This window comes from Triplophysa rosa, linkage group LG23 (assembly GCF_024868665.1).
Source record: "Triplophysa rosa linkage group LG23, Trosa_1v2, whole genome shotgun sequence".
Lineage (NCBI taxonomy): Eukaryota > Metazoa > Chordata > Actinopteri > Cypriniformes > Nemacheilidae > Triplophysa > Triplophysa rosa.
In genome coordinates, this window is record NC_079912.1 from 17,062,046 (window position 1) to 17,081,363 (window position 19,318).

Consider the following 19,318-nt stretch of genomic DNA (forward strand, 5'->3'; position numbering starts at 1 on the left):
AAGACGGCCGACAGAGAGACACGCAAATGCATGCACAGATAATATGATGGATTTGCATGTGCTGGATTGCAGCAGAGAACACATCTGCTGATGGCTTTTGCATCTTGCTTGTAACGTATGTACATTTTCACCCTCATTCTGCACAGAATATCTAATCTCTTCAGGAGTAAACCTCGTAATATACTCTCGCGGCAGACTGGCAAACATCTCTGCAGAGGGCTTTACTAATGAAAGCCAAGCTCACCCTCCCTGTCCCATCAACAGAATTTACTAATGCTTGGTGGATTTCTTACCAGAGAATTTAAAATGAGATTTGTTCATTTGTGCTGTATACACACACATATTTTTTTTAAAGATTAAGCTAGAATAGGCTTATTAATTATTTTTTATATTAAACAGCCAAGCAGCCAAAATTTGTTTACGTCATCTTATACATGTGCCTCAAGTTTATTTGCAAAAAAATAACTATACATTTTAAACAAAATAAACATTTTTTATGTCATGTTGTTGACATTCAGTGGAATGCACAACAAAAACCATGATTTTTGAACAATTGTGAAAACTGAGTTATCGGTTTTTGCAAACGAACTCTTCATATTCTGCATTATTATTCACCGTACTTCAAAAAATCAAATCTCAAAAAGCCAGTTTTCGAAAAATATACCAATTTCGTGTTAAGATGTAAACGCATGGCAGAATCCTATAAAAGTAATACCGCAAATCAGACGGCGCATGACATAAATCAACATACCGCGTGAGTGAGTGACTGGAAAGCACACGGTTGTTGGCGCTCTCGCGGTACTTCGATGTCATACGCCAATCGGTCTGACCAGCGCTGCATGAAGTCGCGTAAAAAGTATAAACGTTGGGTGGTAGTGCCAAGTCTAGATTCTCTACAAATACTGTAGTTAGCAAAATCTTCGCTTCACGATTCAGTTTTATAATACCGGCGAGAGCAAAACCGCATCTCAATGAAATAAATATTTACCTGAAATGAGTGAAAAGCAAACGTGCAGAGGCATTCTGTCGTTGATGAGCAATGAAGATCTGCTTGCAAAGTTTGTGAATATTCTACTGTACATGTGTGTTGTGCATAGAAGATTATATCTGTTAGCAGCCATCAAAAGTATAAAAGCTCTTAAAACCCAATCATGGTAGACACACAAAGCTAAACAAAACGGAAAAGGGTTTAGCAAATGTTCCATGACTAAAGTATTTTTATCCTTGACCGATAAGATAAGGATTCACCTTTGAAAAAGTGACTGTGTTCTGTGCATTCTAGGCGTTGTGGGATGGACAATACTTACGGCACACAGCGTTGATTGTTTTTTAAAGTGAATAATTGTAATGGATGTTTGGTTTTGATAATGATAATGTTAAACATTTTGTGTTACATAAAATTAAAAAAAGATTGAGAGATGTCCCAGTGGTTTAGCGTCCATACATGGACATCAATAGGGGTCCGATATTGTTTGGTTACCAACATTCTTCAAAATATCTTCTTTTGTGTTCTGCATAAGAAGGAAGGTCATACAGGTTTGAAATAACATGAATGTGAGTAAATGAAGAGAATTTTCATTTTTGGGTGAACTATCCCTTTAAGATTTTGTGCAGTGGGTGCAGTGCACCCATGTCAATATCCTGGCCTGTGTGAATTTTATCACTGGTAATTTGAAATGTCAATCTGAGCAAGTAAAGGTGGACAGAAACACAAAGAAACAGATTGAAAGTCAAAATCCCAGCATGCAATCATTTCTCTAAATTCTTTTCCTCTCATGTGTGTCTCCTCTGTACATATGTTCTGTCAGTGTTGACCTTGACTATAATCTGCCAGCCTCCCCTGGGACTGCGGGCGACAGACTGATTGACAAGCGGTAAGTCTAAAACAAGTCCCTGGTGCGGCCCATGTCCACGCTGATTAAAATATCCCCCGGGATGGGTGATGTAACGCCACAGGCTGGACTCCATCCCTTTCTTACTGTAATAGACCTTCGGCTGCTGCTCCCAAGAGCATCCCTCTGAAAATTGAAGGTCTTAATCTGATGTGTAATGCTGTCTTTCTGGATGCGCTATGTGAGGCATAGAAATGTCATTCTGTTAACTGAAGGATGGAACTATGAATTTGTATGTACTGTTTGTATGGTTGGAGTGTTTTTTACCACTCATGATTTATAAAATAGGGGCAGTCGTGGACTAATGGTTAGAGAGTCGGACTCGTGACCAGAAGGTTGCTGGTTCGATTCTCAGGGCCGGCGGGTAACGACTGAGGTGCCCTTGAGCAAGGCATCTTACCCCAACTTGCTCCCCGGGCGCTGCAGTGATAGCTGCCCACTGCTCCAAGTGTACGTGTGTTCACAACTTGCTGTGCGTGTGTACACTACTGGATGGGTTAAATGCAAAAGTCACATTTTGGGAATGGGTCACCATACCTGACAAATAGGTCACTTTCACTTCAATAATTCTACAGTGTATATAATCATTCTTTATTTTGTTCTTTCACGCAGTCCACCTTAACACACACAGCATGCATATACACACACTCTCACAATTAAAGTTTGACCATGTGTGTTAAGGGAGTGCTGTGATGCGTTAATAATGGATGCATTTGTTTGTGATAGATCAATTTGGAAGCCTCATCAGCACGCATTAGTAAAGCCCCTCTGGGGAAATCTAATTGGCGGCTGTTAGGCTTCTCTCTGCATCACCCTACAAGCACAGTTTCACACCCAAACCCCAAATCTCTGCTAGTTCTCGCTGTGTTTACAGTACAGTATGAAGTAGCTCAAATGTCCCAGAGTGATGAGATATGAAGCTGACAACTTTACATAAAATCATGCATTTTTAAAAAAACACTATATTTTCCCAACTTTTGACAAGATAGATGGGGGGAGGCTGTACCCGTCTTTCTGTCTAGTAATTCATATGATTAGGATACATTTACAAATATAAGATAATTGCCTCCATGTGAGCTGAAAAAGAGAGGTAGCAGGAAGAGACTGTTGCTATGGGAACTGTTTCATGCAGCTCGCCCTCTCTAAACTTCGGGAGCTTATTTGAGCTAGTGCATGTCTGTATGAGAATCTGTAAGATACAAAGATGAATGTGTGTGTGAATGAGAGAGACAAATGTGACATGAAGTATTTAAAGATACACAGAGAACGATCCATATAGGTTTAATTGCTGGCTTTTACTGTGTAAAATTAACAATTTGATATAATAAGTAAATTGTACAGCTTTTGTGACAGCTCGCAATTTAAAGGTACAATTCTTTTATCATTTATTCACGTTCACGTCATTCCTAACCTGTATGACTTTCTTTCTTCTGCAGGACACTAAAGAAGATATTTTGAAAAATAAACAAACAATGTTGCCCCCACATTGACCTCAATTGTGGACACAAAAACACTAATACATTTCTCAAAATATCTTCTTTTGTGTTCCACAGAAGAAAGTCAAGCAGGTTCTGACTGAGTGGCATTAGGGTGAATCAATAATAGCAGAACTTTTATTTTGGGGTTACCTATCCCTTCAAATTAAAAGTTAAAAAACTTAAGTTAAATGGATAAAAACAATGTGACTATACCAAATGAAAGAATTTAACTGTGTTGTCTAAATAACATGCTTATCTAGATGATAAGCATGAATACAGACCACTAATTGATGACATTAGGCACACGTTTCGCACATCACAGATGGATGAATTAGGTTCTGGCGGCCGTAAGACTTGATATTCCTCAAAAATTTTGGCTAACATGATTAATACTTAGTCTGGTCTGTGGAAACCGCAAGCTGTTTCCAAGAACACACACACAGCCAGCCAGGGAGAATCACATAACTGTCAAAAAAAATGTGCCCTATTCCTCTGAGGACAGCTTTGTACTGCACTGGGTATTTTGTCTCCTTAAATGGATACTTCACCCAAAAAAATCCGTCATCATTTACTCACCTTCGAGTTGTTCCAAATCTGTATACATTTCTTTGTTCTGATGAACACCGAGAAAGATATTTGGAAGAATGCTTATAACCAGGCAGATGTTGCCCCCATTGACTTCCATAGTAGGAAAAAATACAATGGTGAAAAGTGCCCCAGAACTGTTTGCTGTCCTACATTCTTCAAAAAGTCTTCTTTTGTGTTTTTTAACAGAACAAAAAAATTAATTGTTCCTACTATGGGAGTCAATGGGGGGGGGGCAAAATCTGTCTGGTTATAAACATTCTTCCAAATATCTTTCTCTGTGTTCATCAGAACAAAGAATTTTATACAGATTTGGAACAACTCGAAGGTGAATAAATGATGACAGAATTTTAATTTTAGGGTAAAGTTTCACTTTAATGCAATATAAAATTGTGGTTATTTGTGATCCGAACGTGGAGATCCCTTAGCCCTAAAATGCCATTTTGGTCTTGCTCTTCTATGGAGGGCCTAATGCCAAATAATTATAGGCAATAAAGTTAATTACATAATTATGTGATTCCTCCCTTCCCTTAGCTGTCAATCACAAACACAGATGAACCCGCTTATCGTGACGGACCTTTCAGTGCCCACCCATGCTCTGCACTCCTCTTCTGCCTCCTCTTCTCTTTGTCTCTATTTATTCCCAGTCTTCTCTTCCACCCTCACATCCTTTATTTTGGAACAAAGCTTCCTACTCTCTTTGCAAACACCTGTCTGCCTCCGTCGGAATTGAATTGTCGGTGTGTGTCTGGTGGAGTCATAACAGCGACTCGACTGATACAGCAAGGCCCCAACATATGTGGGATGCACATAAAATGTCTCCATTGGCATGTGGTGAAGGTTGGAGAGGAGGTGTTTTATTGTTGTTTTCCGGGTTAAATTGTGGACACTTTCATTTTGGCCATTTTTTTAAGCGAATCATTCGTGAAGGTCTCTGGACAGTGGTTTCTTCTGACCACTGCAAACGTGTCCTATGTGACTGAAAAGGTCAGCGCATGATGAATTACTCAGTTTTTCACCCAATCTAATGTACACTGGACACCTAAATATCAATCACACAAGTACACCGAATAAACCGATTCACCGCCAAAAACAGTTTTCTAATTACAGTCCACACTGTCCTTCCACCAGATGCTTCCTAAAATGTGTGCGTGCACGTTCGCCCGCGAGGTAATAATGGCGTTTGACCCAAATTCTTTGTAATTAAGTTGTTTTCGTGAAGTCGTGAGCGACAGTTTGAAACATTGAGACACCATTTTTCAAACCCAAAAAAGAGGACGCTGCCGAGAGAGAGAGAGAGTACGTGGGAGATGAGAAGAGAGCGAGAAAATGAGAGACACTGGGCCAGATGAGAGAAAATATGAAAGCTATTTCATCATGAAGAGCTCAGTGAATATTTCATCGTGTGATCAGAAATAGCTATACGCTCGCTCTCTTCTCCGCTTCTCGGTGCGTCACTCCGTACAACAGAGAACTTTAAGACATATTCTAATCAAATAAATGCATGATGTTTGGTTAAACAGCAATTGGGTTTGTAGGGCTTTTATTTGCTGCATGTAATGTTTTCTCTTACTCTTTGCTGCTGTTGTGGTTCTTGGCTTTTAAATTACATTTAGCTATTGAAAATTTCATTATGCTTTTATTCATCATTCTTAATGTTTTGTGCATTTCAAGTATGTTTCCTGAGGTGTTAGGTTGTTTTCTACAAGGAACATAATTTATAGGCATCATGGGTCTATGACAAACGGAGCTGCTTATTCTTCCACTGTCTGAGTGTTAAGGTAGTCATTACAGTATATCAACAATAGTGTTCTTACAAAGTCATCTCAGTGAGGGGCTGAAGAGGTGAGTAGATGAATCACGAGTGAGGAATAAATACCTCTATCTGTTTTCTCTGTGATATAGTTTATCTTCTTTTGTGTTTTGCAGAACATAGAAACTCATACAGGTTTGGAATGTCATCTATCACACAAATGGGCAAAAATAAGGAGCTAATGTCTAAAATATGTCACAGTATACACAATAATGGCAATTTTGTAGAACGCTGTAATCTTTTAAATACTTACTACTGGACTACAAAACATTTGTAAAAATATCTTTAAGTTGCTTTTAACAAAATAATAAAAAATACTATGTTTTTTAACTGTGCATTTAAACCTGCAATCCCTAACGTTTCCCTTTGTATCACCATCTTTGTATGAAACATGAAGTTGCAAGTTACTGTACAAAGTTATCTTTACGTATCGCACCTGACAGCTCAAATTATACACTTTATAAGTTTACCATTGCGAATTAAAGTAAGGAGTGTTGAAGACCAAATAAAAAGTAACATATTGCAACTTTAAAGGGATAGTTCACCCAAAAATAAAATTCTGTCATCATTTTCTCACCCTCTTGTCATTTCAAACCTGTATGACTTTCTTTCTTCCGCAGAACACAAAATAAGTTATTTTGAAGAATGTTGAACAGCGACGGCACCCATTCACTTCAATTGTATGGACACAAAACCAATGCAAGTGAATGGGTGCCAGTCAACACCATTCTTCAAAATATCTTCTTTTGTGTTCTGCAGAAAAAAGAAGGTCATACAGGTTTGACATGACAAGAGGGTGAGTAAATGATGACAGAATTTTCATTTTTGGATGAACTGTCACTTTAAGTTTGAAAGTTGACTCTTCTGTTATAGGTAAAAAGCTTTTATCATTTTTCATATGGTGTGATTTAGCAGCATGGATAAAGAAAGTGGTGATTCATGTTAGGATCAATGAATATACTTGGCTTTCCTGTCAAAAGTTGTTCTTCATTTCAAGGCTCCGCAACGACCATGGCATTTCAATATTCGAACTGACCTGTGCCGCTTTCTTTGTAAATAGTCATAGCCTGCGTCACATATTCTAATTACCGTAAGTCATTTAGGATTCAAGAGGCCTTTAATTATTGTGAATTGCTGCATCAATCTCATCCTAATAAGAATGTAGATTGAGAGTCCTTCGCTGAATAGAGATTTGAATCTGCACAGTAATAGGACAATGAGAGCTCGGTGGTGTGTGTGTTAAAAGTTATCTGTGCACAGCAGGAATGAGCTAGTTGAAACTAGTCTGTCTGGTGTTTTTACACATACTGGATATTTGCCATTAATTGGGTCATGTGATCAAAGGTTCTCCTAGCCTCACCGTGAGCCCTTCAGTAATGAGAGCGGTCCGTCCTGTCACCGCGAAGACAAGCTATGGACACAGGGGTACCAGGCTTCGATTCCGGTTGCCATGGTGATGCGCATCCCAGCTAGAACAGGTGCAGCGAGTTACCGTGGAAACTGGAGATGCCTGAGGGGGCTGGAGGTAATTGGCAGAAATGATAGTGGCAGCCACTTTCTTCCGTGGTGCAGAGAATCTCTTGATGGAGGGAAAACAGCTTTTTTGTTTTTCGGTTAATCTCTGGAGCTGACGGCCTTTTTCCACATGGGTAACTGATGAATGTGTGTGTGGGTGTGGACGGGTCAGAGAAAGGGAAGAGATGTGTTTAGCTCAGACAAACTTTTTTAGCTTTAGACTTAAGATATCACTGGACATATTCACTTGGGATAAGTAAAATGCACAATCAAATTGTTTGTTGAAAACTTTGCTTGTTTTTTTCCCTGCACCTTTGATTAGGTTTATGTACAGTAGGTACGTATATCATAGTTTTTCATATACATAAATGATGTTTCATTAACAAAGTTCGGGAGGAGACGGAGCATATAATCAGCCCGGCTGGTCTACCATCAGTAATCACCGCATCTACCCTATCAGCTCAAGCAAGCACTCTTATAAATAGGGAAACCATCTTACCTGCTTCATCTCTTCAGATCAGCATCCCTCCTCCACCCCTGATCCCCTCACAAAGATCATTCTCCCGCAGGACCCCAGGGGGTGTGCTCTGGGCTCGAGCCGGTTCCGAGCTCGGCGCACTTGTCCTGGCCAGGGTAGAGTGCTTCGAGTTCAGATAGATCCGGCAGGCTCGGAGCCCGCTCCCTGGACAGCACGCCAAATACGCATAAACCTTCATACCCATGCTCTATCATTATTATCCCTGCAACATCACTGTTATCTGCGCAGGTGAACTCGTGAATAAGCATTGTTAATAGGACATCTACACTTTACTGTTTAAAAGTTTTGATAAGTTCATACTACTGATCTGAAATACACAAATTTACAGGAAATGCAAAGGGAATGTATCCATGCCAAAACTTTTCTTTAGTATTGTGATCATTATTTTTGTCTTTTTTCCCCTGGTAGAAATGTCAAAATCCTTGGTAGTTCTCCCCAAAAGTTCTCTCATTTACTTGCACTCGTGTCATTCAAAATCTGTATGACTTTATTCTGTAGAACACAAAATAAGTTATTTTGCAGAACGCTGAGAACCGAATGTACTCCTTTGACATTCATTATATGCACACAGAGACATCTCTTTTAACATTTCTTAAAAATATATTTTTTGTGTTACACAGAAGAAAGAGTTAAATACCGATTTTGAACATGAGGATGAATAAATTGTCATTTTTATTTTTGGGTGAACTTTCCCATTCAGATACAAAAACCTGAAGCAAAATTGACCATTTTTTAAAAAGAATATCCAAATAATCTTCCTATTTGTCGGATTGTCCTGTTTTGTGTTGAGAAAGGACAACATAATAAAAGTAAAATTTATTCTTAGAAGACTTATTCTGTAAAATCTAGTCAGTATCCCGGGATGTGGAGAAACAATGATTGCAAATGTCACTTCTGATCATAAGAGATCCTCAGTAATACCAGCCGTTTTCACCCTCAGTTCTCTTATAATCCCTTTCACTCCAGTTTTATCTGATAATTCTCTATCCCATCTTTTTAGGTCAAGCTAAAGATATCTATACCTGTCACTGTGCATCACATTTCATATACAGTATGTTCCTTCACAGTACACAACTGCCATTTCACTGCTTCATTAAATTCTACGCTTATTTTTTTTCAGATTTGTTTATTTTTATTAATTTTTGCAGGGATGAAAAAGAAAACAAAACAGTTTAAGAAGCTCCTGTTTAGGGGGTTCTGGGTTTAATTTGGTATCTAAGCAACAGCAGAGCCCAGATTCTCTGCTTTAGTGAGCTCAGCCTCTCCACGTGAATCTCCTGCACGTGCTGCTGCTTTATGCGCGCACACGCACCTACTGTACACACACACACAAACAAAAGCGCACGGTACTGTTAATGAGCATTGGGATTATCTCACGCATAAGTGACTTCAACCACTGTCAACAGTGGCGAGTTTTAATTGGGTCAGTCATCCAAACCTTCAGCCGGGCTTCTGATGTGACCCAAGAAATGCCCACATGGACCTTTAACAAGAGAAGCAACCATCCATAACATACTGCTCTCGCCCACCCACACCCACACCAACACACGCACACACACGCACACACACACGCACGCACGCACACACTGTCCAATTACTTGATATTAGAAACAGCATGTTGTCACACATGTTTCATAGCGGCTACAAATGTGAAAATGTGGAGTTTTAATATTGTGTACTGGTTTATTTGCAATGTAATCTGTGTTTTAACGGATTTAGAAATGCACTAAATTTCATTTAATGTTTTTATTTTGTCAGAAGCTGTATAAATATCCTACTTTGTTGCAGCTCTGCATCATAACTAGGACAACTTGCCACATTTGCACATTGCTTATTGCGAAAAAAATGTATATTTGTACTGTAATTAGAGGCATAGTTTTTTATAGACAAATCGTTTTTACTTGTAGTTTTTAACCCCTTCAAATTTTTTGGTAAGGTTTTTTTTAGATATCGATTATTATTAGGCAATGACAAAAATACTTATTGAGAAAGTGATATTTGGCATGTAAAAATAACACCTACTGTACCTGCGGACAGTAAATTACACTAAATTCACACTTTTAAATACTAAATTCCGACTGATGTTTTGTTCCCTGCCTTTTGTCAGAAAGAGCCGCTCGAATCATAAACCGCAGATATTTTTAGCTACATCACAGACAGGGAGCGTTACGAGGTGTCAATAAACCCAGTTATATAAATAGACAAAAAAGCGGAACATCTCTAATCCACCTTGCTTTTTTATTCCCTCTTTATATTTAAATATAGGACACACAAAGCAGAAAACCGTTCCCTGGCAGACACTTCAGCAGGTGCTTCTGTACAAAAATTATCTTTCGACTTCATGAGCTCTAGGTCAGACCTCTTTTTACAGTAGTGAGAGTGTTTTGATATAAATGGTATGTACAGTATGAGTAATAATAATGCAAGCTGACGTGTCTCTGTATGATTTTTATGAATCACCATTTTATTCTTATGCCCTGGATGGCAGGTTTCTGATAAACTAGGTGCTCTCAGCCTAAGGCGGCACACCTACAGAACGCCCAAAGTCCATTTACTGACCGTATGATGCAATGCTATGTCATTCTTTTATTTTTTTGAGCCAGTTTGTTATTGTGGTATTATAGATAATAGATTTTCACTTAAACTGCACATAAACACAGGAAATCTGTAAAGCAAAGTGTTTGCAAAATATGATGAATTAGACTTTTTTATTGACCTTTTTTTTAGGTTTAGTGCAACAAAGTGTTGAAGGAAGGGTTCACATTGATGGTCAATCTATGCATTTTAGCGTTATTGAGCTGCCACAAAATAATTGGAAATGTAGTTTTGTGTAAATTGTGTAAAACTGACTGAATGGGTATTGCACTTATATACACTTTAATTTGTTCCGATCGATGAGGTTTGATGGCCACATTGATATAGTTGTCACTTGACATGTGGATGATCATCACCTGCACAAACACTTTCAGTATTATTGATCATAACCTCATGATAGATGGATTCTGACGATATTCCCTCTTCAGTCATTTGAATGGCAGATTTTGCCTGGCTCAGCAGAGAGTCACATTGATTTATTACTCTATTGATTGTGTTCACACACTCTTTCTTTCTCTTAAAGTGGGACTTCTTGGACAGGCATCATCGGATAAGACGTGGACCACACCTCCATCAATGACATCTTGGATCAAATCAGCATATGGCCCAATGCCAGTAGCTGAAGGACCTGGATAATTCAAAGGAGGAGGAAGGTTAATGCTTCCCTGGAGCAAACATTTAATGCTGATCTAAGTACCCTTGAATTTCTGCAAACGTTTAAAAGTCTATAGACCACTGATGAAAAATCTTTTGACTTTGCGTTTTCCTCATTTAACAAATCGTAAAAACCATTGAAATTTGCATGATCATCAATCTAAAACATTACCACGAAGTATTTATTTGTCACTGTTTTACTTCATTGACAGCTTTGACTCAAGCAATGACTGTACATTTTTGTGCATGTTATTCCAGTGTTTAAAATGAAATCTTTTACGCTTTAATGAAAGAAAGTCTAACTTGGTCAGTTTCCCAAATTCGCTTTTTGAGTAAGTGACCTTGAAATAATGCTGAATATTTCTTCATCATTTCAGGTGCTGATGTCTCGGTGTTGTACTTTTTTAAAAATCCTTAAACTTTGTTTCCAGGCTTAAAATAGATGTTGAATCCCAACGTGGTCTCAGACCCTTTGACATGACTGTGTAATTGGGCTTTCAGGATCCTAATTTTTCTATTTTTCTTCTCTTTCTTTGCAGTTACCAAACACAACTTTTCTCTTCAGCTTCTGCATCCGTGCTTTGTTTTAATAAGAGTCAGTGGGTAACAGTCTGCCAGCTCTTGCTCATTGATCCAGACGAGCACATCTCCCAGCCGTCTGAAGATCCCAGGCTTCCACATTGATTGGAGCAAGTGAGCCTTCAGCAAGCAGTCGGCCTCCCGAGACCTCTGTGCACATTCACATGAACCCACACACATACAGAGGCTGTAATCTGCTTTCATGACTTGAGTTATCACCGGGAAGAACTTTTAGAAGCGAAATGCAGGACATATGGCCCAAATGTAATGTGCTTAAGTTAGTGCCCTCCCCAACTAGGACTTGCCGATTGTGTTCTACATACAGTATATAAGTGCAGGTGAGACTGGAGAATCAACATGTGACACATTTATGTTCTTATGTGACAATTAGGGGATTTTATCTGAAATGATCATGTGTTCTGCAAAAGCCCTGTAAAATAAAAAGGGGAAAAAGAGAGATAAGGACTTAAAGATATAGGAAGCCATGCGCTGTCACTCACAAGGATCTCCCTCACGCTCAGAGTAGATCACATCCCTGAGCCTGCGGGGGTGACATGAGAAAGATAGCATGCCCTACTTTTCTAAAACCTCCCAACAATAAGCACTCTCCTGAAAACAAGATGGAGTGTCTTTTCCGTTAAATCCTTCTGATTGAAACATATTGTGCAGATAGATCCGCAGACACTCTTAGACAATGTACAAGAGAAGAATGAAGATTGAGCAGAATAGTTTCACATGGTAATGTGTTGTTTGTTGTTTTACTGTAAGTGTAATTTCGTGTACTTCACATTTACTGTGTACGAAAAGTATTCTGACACAGATTCTGTGTGGCAGATGCATTAGAATTTTATAGACGATTTCACCTGCAACAACATAAACAAACGTAGACTTCTGGTAGACCTCCGCAAAGAATCTATAACAGAGTAGTTTTAATTGAATACAATGAATGTACAATAAAATATGAATATAAATTAAATATCAAATAAATTGTTATATTATAACCAAACACAGACCTGAAGTTAACTTCGGGCCAGGCGCGTGTCTGATGAAACCGTATATATGGATTGTTTGTTCTTTTCTGAACTTGATGGTCTGTGGTCACTGTTGAACTGTTATTGTATGGGAAAACATTCCAGAAATCTACTTTTGTGTTCCATGGAAGAAACTTCACCATAAGGGCTTGAATTGGAACACCAAGGTGAGTAAATAAGTAAAAGCCACAGCTTTGAGACGTTGAAGTGGAAAAATGCTTGAAAGCCTCTTATGTAACCAAAATATAATAGGACAAAATTGATAGATAAATAAATATACTTGTACACCAGGCGCAAGGCAAATGCATTCTTTCAGTGCATGCATTTACAAAATTGGAGCTTTTAAATAAAAACACAATATATTTCTCAGATATGACTGTGAAGCTAAAGCTCTCAGCTTCATTCCTTGTCTTTATATAAATTGTAGCCTGTCATAACCCATCTTATCAGTAGAGAACATGAAACTTACATAACAAGCACTTACATAGCAAGGAGCCTGTAAAAAAACGCGTCTATGTGGCTTTTATTGATTATTTGATTCTCTTTGCCACAATATTTCCAGTGTTTGCTTTAAGGCTTCTTGTACCCAACAGGAAAAAAAGATTATAAATTACTAGAATCAACTTATTGTTTGTCTGCATCCGCCGTCCACCATTTCTTTCGACCGGGGGGGTATGTTTTGTGTAACTTGTCATTGCGTTACATGTATACGTGTCCGTCTCGCTAATGCCTTGCATTCGCGTTAATAACGTCCGTCTGTCTGGCCCAAGCGTCCATTCCGACCCCATACATTAGAGGCCCACCAGGAAAATCCGATAGTCCATATGACCGGTCCGCACCTGGTCACGGCCATAGGCCGTCGATGGGACGGCCTTTCTGAACTTTGACAGAATGTCCTACTGGTCAGTCCACCCCTGCTTCTGGGCTTTAGGATTTTTCTTGGTGCACACTGTAAATGAAGGTGGAATTTCTGGTACAGTACTTCCAAATATTTATAAGTGTGAGGAGAATAGCAATGCAAAAGACAAAAATGAAACATTAAACCATAAAGGAGAGAAAGAGGTGTACTCGATGGCCTCTCAGCTGGAGTGGGAATGTGATTCAGCCAAAGTAAGTTTTATGCATGTGTTACGTTCTTTATTTAATAATTCATATTTTCTCTTCTCTGTCATTTTAAAACTTTGATAGGTTAGACATTGTGCTCTGATGAATGATTCTCGCTAGTAGAAAGTCTCTTACTTCAATACAATTTGCCATTGAGTCCAGCAAAGGTTGTCATGACAATGTTTTTTTTTATGGTGCAAGGAAAATTGTCTGACTCATGCTAAAGAAATGCCAGAACTGAGTTCCATTAAATGTGAAAAGTTAATCTATGATAAATGTTATGTGTTTAGCATATAAAAAAGACCATCACCAAATTTTTAATGGACTGTATATATCAATGAAAATCCCTCAGATGAACCCACACATACAGACTCATGGTCAAGAGACACAGTGGCCCAATTTTGCATGGACACTTTCCAGTTGCTAGTATCTGAGACGCCCAAGTCCCACAGTGAGCTAATGAAGAGTTGAATAATGGGTCACTGTCACATGCAATGGGTATTCACTCAAAAATGAAAAATCTTTCATTATTTACTCATCCTCATGTCATTCCAAACCTTTCTTTCTCCTGCAGAACACAAAATGAGATATTTTAATTAAAGAATGTTGGTAATCAAACACATTGACTTCCATTGTAGGGAAACAAAACCACTGAGACATTTCTCAAAATATCTTATTTTGTGTTCCTAACAAAACTTCTAAATATGTTGCACCCCACTGTATATCACATTTTTTTGTAATAATTTAAGAGCATCACATTTTGCTTGTCAGTTAATTAAGTGGATAACAATCTGATGATCCACATCTCTCCAGACTGAACTAAATATAAGCTTGTTGCTGTGAGTTGTAAGTCAGCAGTTACTGCTCACCACCAAGAGAGCTGAAAATCACATCAAGCCATTTATTTTCAGTTTTACAGGAAGGACAAATAAACAATACACCTGAGCTATGGCGTATTTAAAACACCAAGCAGAGCTACTATAAATAATCCATGGATGATTTGAGTCGTGAGACAAGTGTCTCTCTTTACCGCATAGACTCTTCCAGGCTGACCTAATTTTTGTTTAGAGCATTAAATATCTCAAGCACTTGCAGAAAATGAAGTGATTAGGCCCTATATTGGTGTGTGTACTTTGCTAAACCTTGAAAATGTACTCATAATAAAACAAAAAAATGGAGGAAATGTAAGGTTATTGATGTGATCAATGCTGATGCAAAAATGCTATTGGCTATGTTTTATGGAAAATATATTTAGCCTCATATGAAAATAATGGAATTATTTTAGATAAGCCATATCTGTGTGAAAATGTAAGTTGGGTGAAAATATCTTAAATGAATTTTGTACAATTTATATAACTTAATGTTCCACGTATTTGTCATGAGGTTTACATCCTCTACATTGTTTCTGTGCTTTAAGTTACTTGTGCTTTAACTTGTTAAGGTTTAGAATGGCTGCCAAGCAACGTGAGCCATGGACACATGTAAAATCTTATCCTGAAGTAACTTTGTGATAATGATGATGGTGATTCTGTGATGGAGTCACTGTTGTCAAGGTCTAAGGATGAATAGGAGTGAAGTGCTGTTTGCGTAATCAGGTTTCTAACAAAGCTTAGAAGTATGTATCGTTGCTGTCGGCCTGAAAGCTCAGCTTTGCCTTTTCTCAGTAATAATATAATAACTATTACATAATTTTCAATACTTTTGACTTAAGTATTTGCAAACCCCATAGACAAACATGATGGCGATGGTGACCAATAATGGTTTATAAACAAATTGTTAATAAAAATCTATCACTTCTGTGACAATTGTTGAAACCCCTCAACAGCTTCCAATTTTTGGGTCCATATATGAGATGCACCCATAAAGGGATCATGCACTCACAGAGCACCAGGTGCCCTGCCTGCGGAGAACAGAGGCCTGATGGCATCTCCTGTTGTGCTTTAGCATCTCTCCTCTGTATTTGTTGCAGAGAAACATCAAACGCTGCACCGTGCCGCAAAGGCACATCAGCAGAGTGCAAACTCTTCAGAGACCTGCATTAATAAACCAGAAATCATTCATTTTTAATTCTCTGCTGAAATGTAATTTCTGTCTGTTTTAGAGCCTGATGAGAAAAAAAGAACTTTAGGGATGATTAGAATCTTCTTTGCTTTTCTTTTTTAAGTTCACTATCTTTATGACCCACGACTCACCTGGGAAGCCCTGGTTATTATGGAAACGGGAAACAGAAAATTCTCTATAAGGAAAAATAAACATTAAATAGATATCTGTGTGTTTTTTACTAAACACCTTGCTGCATTGATTCACAAGTATGTATGTGCATTTAAGTTATAACTTATAACAAATAAAATTTGTGGTTTTGCTTGTGTGATGTCATACTATTTCTGGTATGTTTCACCTTACCAGGAATGTACTGTAGATAGTGTTTGTTAAACTTTCTATTTGGAATCCTGTTTGTTTAAAATCCACATTTGTGTTTTACAGACAGAGTTAGCCGGTGATTGACCCATGAGCTGCCAAAACTTGTTAAAGACAAACAAGCTCATGCTTCTCAATAAAAGGAGAAAGTACTTGGTGAGTTTGTTTTTCTTACACAGTGTATTGTTTTTTATTTAAAAGTGAACCATCTTTATAATGACCTATTTGATAATATTTAATTAAATATGTTATATTTATGATGTTTATGAGGCCTTTATTGTAATTGTATTCTCCTCAAAATTGTGAATTTATCAAAGTAACACCTCTTCTGTCAGTGTGAACAATACGAGTCACATTGTCACTTCCAAAAAAAAGACACAGTACCTGTTGTGGTAGGTTGAGTGTTGGTAGAAGATACGTTCAATAATGGTTCATCTGCTGTAGCTGTTTAGAGCCATGTTAATCTCAGAGGGGTGTGTGAACGTGTCAGACTGTCTCTCGGGTGTTTCGGGTTAGTGAAATAATGGGAAAACAGGAAAGACTGACTTCTGCACACCTCTGTATTGTGGAGTGTTTGTGTGTCCCTTGAGATGATATTTGGTTTAATAACCTGCCAGGTCTGTGATCACTCAGCTGAGCAAAATGAGATTAACCATGAAAAACATCCACCTCATCTTTTTTAATTGTCAAAGTGTCAAGCTCATCCCTCTCCGCGCCCTAGAAAGTAAACAAAGGGAAGACACAAATCCTCGTATTTGGTATTAATGACTAATGTCAGTTATCATTCTTCAATCAAATATTTTAGCTGCAATCTTTACGTGCATAAAAAGGTGAAAGGTCATGAAATAAATAAGACAAATATGCACATCGGTCGTCTGTGTTGTAATTTAGTTTGAGCTCAAAGTTTATACCTAGAGCTCAAGTGTCACAGTTTTCATGTTTACTGATTAGTTCTCATGCTGGCAGCTTGGATGAGAGGGCAACACTCACTCTTAATTCTGACAACAGTTAATAAGATCTAATTCCATTTAGTTAATGTCTAATTTTGGCATTAAGACACTCAGCCTCCCATTCACCAAATTATTTGCACTGTATAATGTGGTCTTATCACGTAGGATTTATAACCCATGTGATTTTTTTTCTGTTGTTGCATTTTTATTGCGTTCTTTTCTTTATTTACTTCCATTTTTGTCCTTATTTTGAGCCACCCTAATGTTTTAGGTGATGTGCACCATCTTAAAATGAAGAAATGGAACAAACTTCATAATGGACGAATCCTCTGAATTTGTTTATTCATTCACATCAGTCATAGAATGTTGAGACATTTGTGTACATCTTTTTGCTTCATAAATAGTTCATAATGTTGAAAATCATTAAGACTTCATGCACAATAAACCATACTTCGAACAGAATACAAAAACAAATAAATAAACACTTGGGAACTTCAGTGAGTGTTGCTGAAATTGTTTTTCCTAACACAAAGTATTTAGTATCTTAATTATCAACCAAGGTGTGATCGCTTATTGCAAAGAAAAGCCTGTTAATGCTTATTTGTGAACCCCTCCCCGAAATACCATTCAGACTGTCCTTCTCTTGAAAGTGTTTTATGCCCGTGTATATATCTGCACATACCCTGTGTTGATGGACTATTAAAGATCGGACGAAATCATCGTTCTGAGTAACAAATATTCAGATATAAAAAATACAAATATTGATTTCGGTATAAAGAATCGTGCCTGCCAGGGTTTTGCCAGAGGTGGAAACACCCGCAATGGAACAAGAGACGAGTTCATGCAAAGAGAACCGCATATATTAATCTAAACACGACCGGACAAAAACAGACATATAGAAAAAAAGACGCAATGAATCAAACAGAAGTTAAACGCCTTCTCATTTCCCCATGTGTTTCGACACATCGTGCTGGCTGAAGTTGCCAATAAAATCTACGTATACGGGGCATTAATCAGTCTGTATTCGCAAATGTAATGGGTCATAAAGAAGATAATATAATGAATCAATCTTCTCTCGATTACATACATCAGCCCGTTTCCATGCAAGATATAAATATAGCTTATTTCTCTGGAAATTCGGTTTAAAATGAGCAAGAGTCAGTCCAAGTTGCGCTTCAGGTGCTGAACTGGACAGCTCCCCTGCACGCGCAGCAGAAGCGTGACGGATGAAACCGGGCTTCGTGAAGTCGTGATGAAATCGGTCTCGGACCCACGACAAAATGATCAGAAATCTCGGAAAGCTTTCTTCTCAGCGGCGGTTTGGTATGGGTTCAAGTTGGAGAATGGCCAGCATCTTCAAAGCACCTCGCTATTTCAACCCATTGTCCAAAATAACTCGCCTTCGCTCTTCATCCTGCACTGCACTCGCACACAGTACCATCTTCTTCACTTCTCGTTTACTGTTCACATGCACAGTCGACAAGTGCTTCAAATCGGTGATTAAAAGAAAACGGACGAGGTAATCGTTCAAGTTTACACGCCTGGAGACTTGTCTGTCATCCCTTTGAGAACGTCGTCTATTCGGTCATCTTCAATGACCACTGTAAAGAGAAACACGGATGTTTATTTAAACTGTGAAATATTGACAATGTGCGCATTGAATGTCTTTGCGCGTGCAAAGACTTGTTGCTGCCCAAAGTTTGATGTGGATGCCATTTTAAGGTTGTATTGTACCCACCGTGTTTCGCCCTGCCAATTTGTCCGAGTTTCGGTGGCCTTTTGGACTGCGAGGTTCCGAAGAACGAGTTGGTGTCTTGCAGTCGACAGCTGAAGGATATCTGACCGACATTACTGTCCGCGCCGTAGCCGTTCATGTTTCCCTCGTTGTATGGCAGCACTTCGGACATGGCTTCACAGACTCACAAGTTCTCAGGGAATGTCGTGGGAAACTGTAAAAATTACGTTTGAGTGGTTGGTATTTGGTAAAAAATCGACCTTGATGAAGTCCAGCTGACCCTTTAAATAACACTGTCTGCTGATGCAGTTCTCGTTGCTTAACTGTGAGATGTAACGGAGAGTGAAGTGATGCGTCCGACCGCGCGGCGGATGAGCTCGTGTGAGAAATGCAGGGATATCCCGCGACCATAAAGGAAACCCAGACGAAAA

The 19,318-nt window shown here is 38.5% G+C and overlaps 1 protein-coding gene across 1 annotated transcript; it reads right to left on the reverse strand.

Annotated features, from left to right (window-relative positions):
* Positions 1 to 17,471: 17,471 nt before the first annotated feature.
* On the reverse strand, positions 17,472 to 19,265 carry camk2n2 (calcium/calmodulin-dependent protein kinase II inhibitor 2). Its single transcript, XM_057323340.1, has 2 exons — positions 18,891 to 19,265; positions 17,472 to 18,753 (listed from the first exon to the last, which is right to left on the reverse strand). The coding sequence occupies exons 1-2, from the start codon at positions 19,057 to 19,059 to the stop codon at positions 18,686 to 18,688; spliced, it is 237 nt and encodes a 78-aa protein (XP_057179323.1). The 5' UTR covers positions 19,060 to 19,265; the 3' UTR covers positions 17,472 to 18,685.
* Between the last annotated feature and the right edge of the window lie 53 nt (positions 19,266 to 19,318).

Excerpts from the sequence above, each read along its gene's own strand:
- camk2n2 (XM_057323340.1), bottom strand. The coding sequence starts at position 19,059 with ATGTCCGAAGTGCTGCCATACAACGAGGGAAACATGAACGGCTACGGC. Across the intron at positions 18,754-18,890 it reads AATTGGCAGGGCGAAACACG|TGGTCATTGAAGATGACCGA; the intron begins GTGGGTACAATA and ends TTCTCTTTACAG.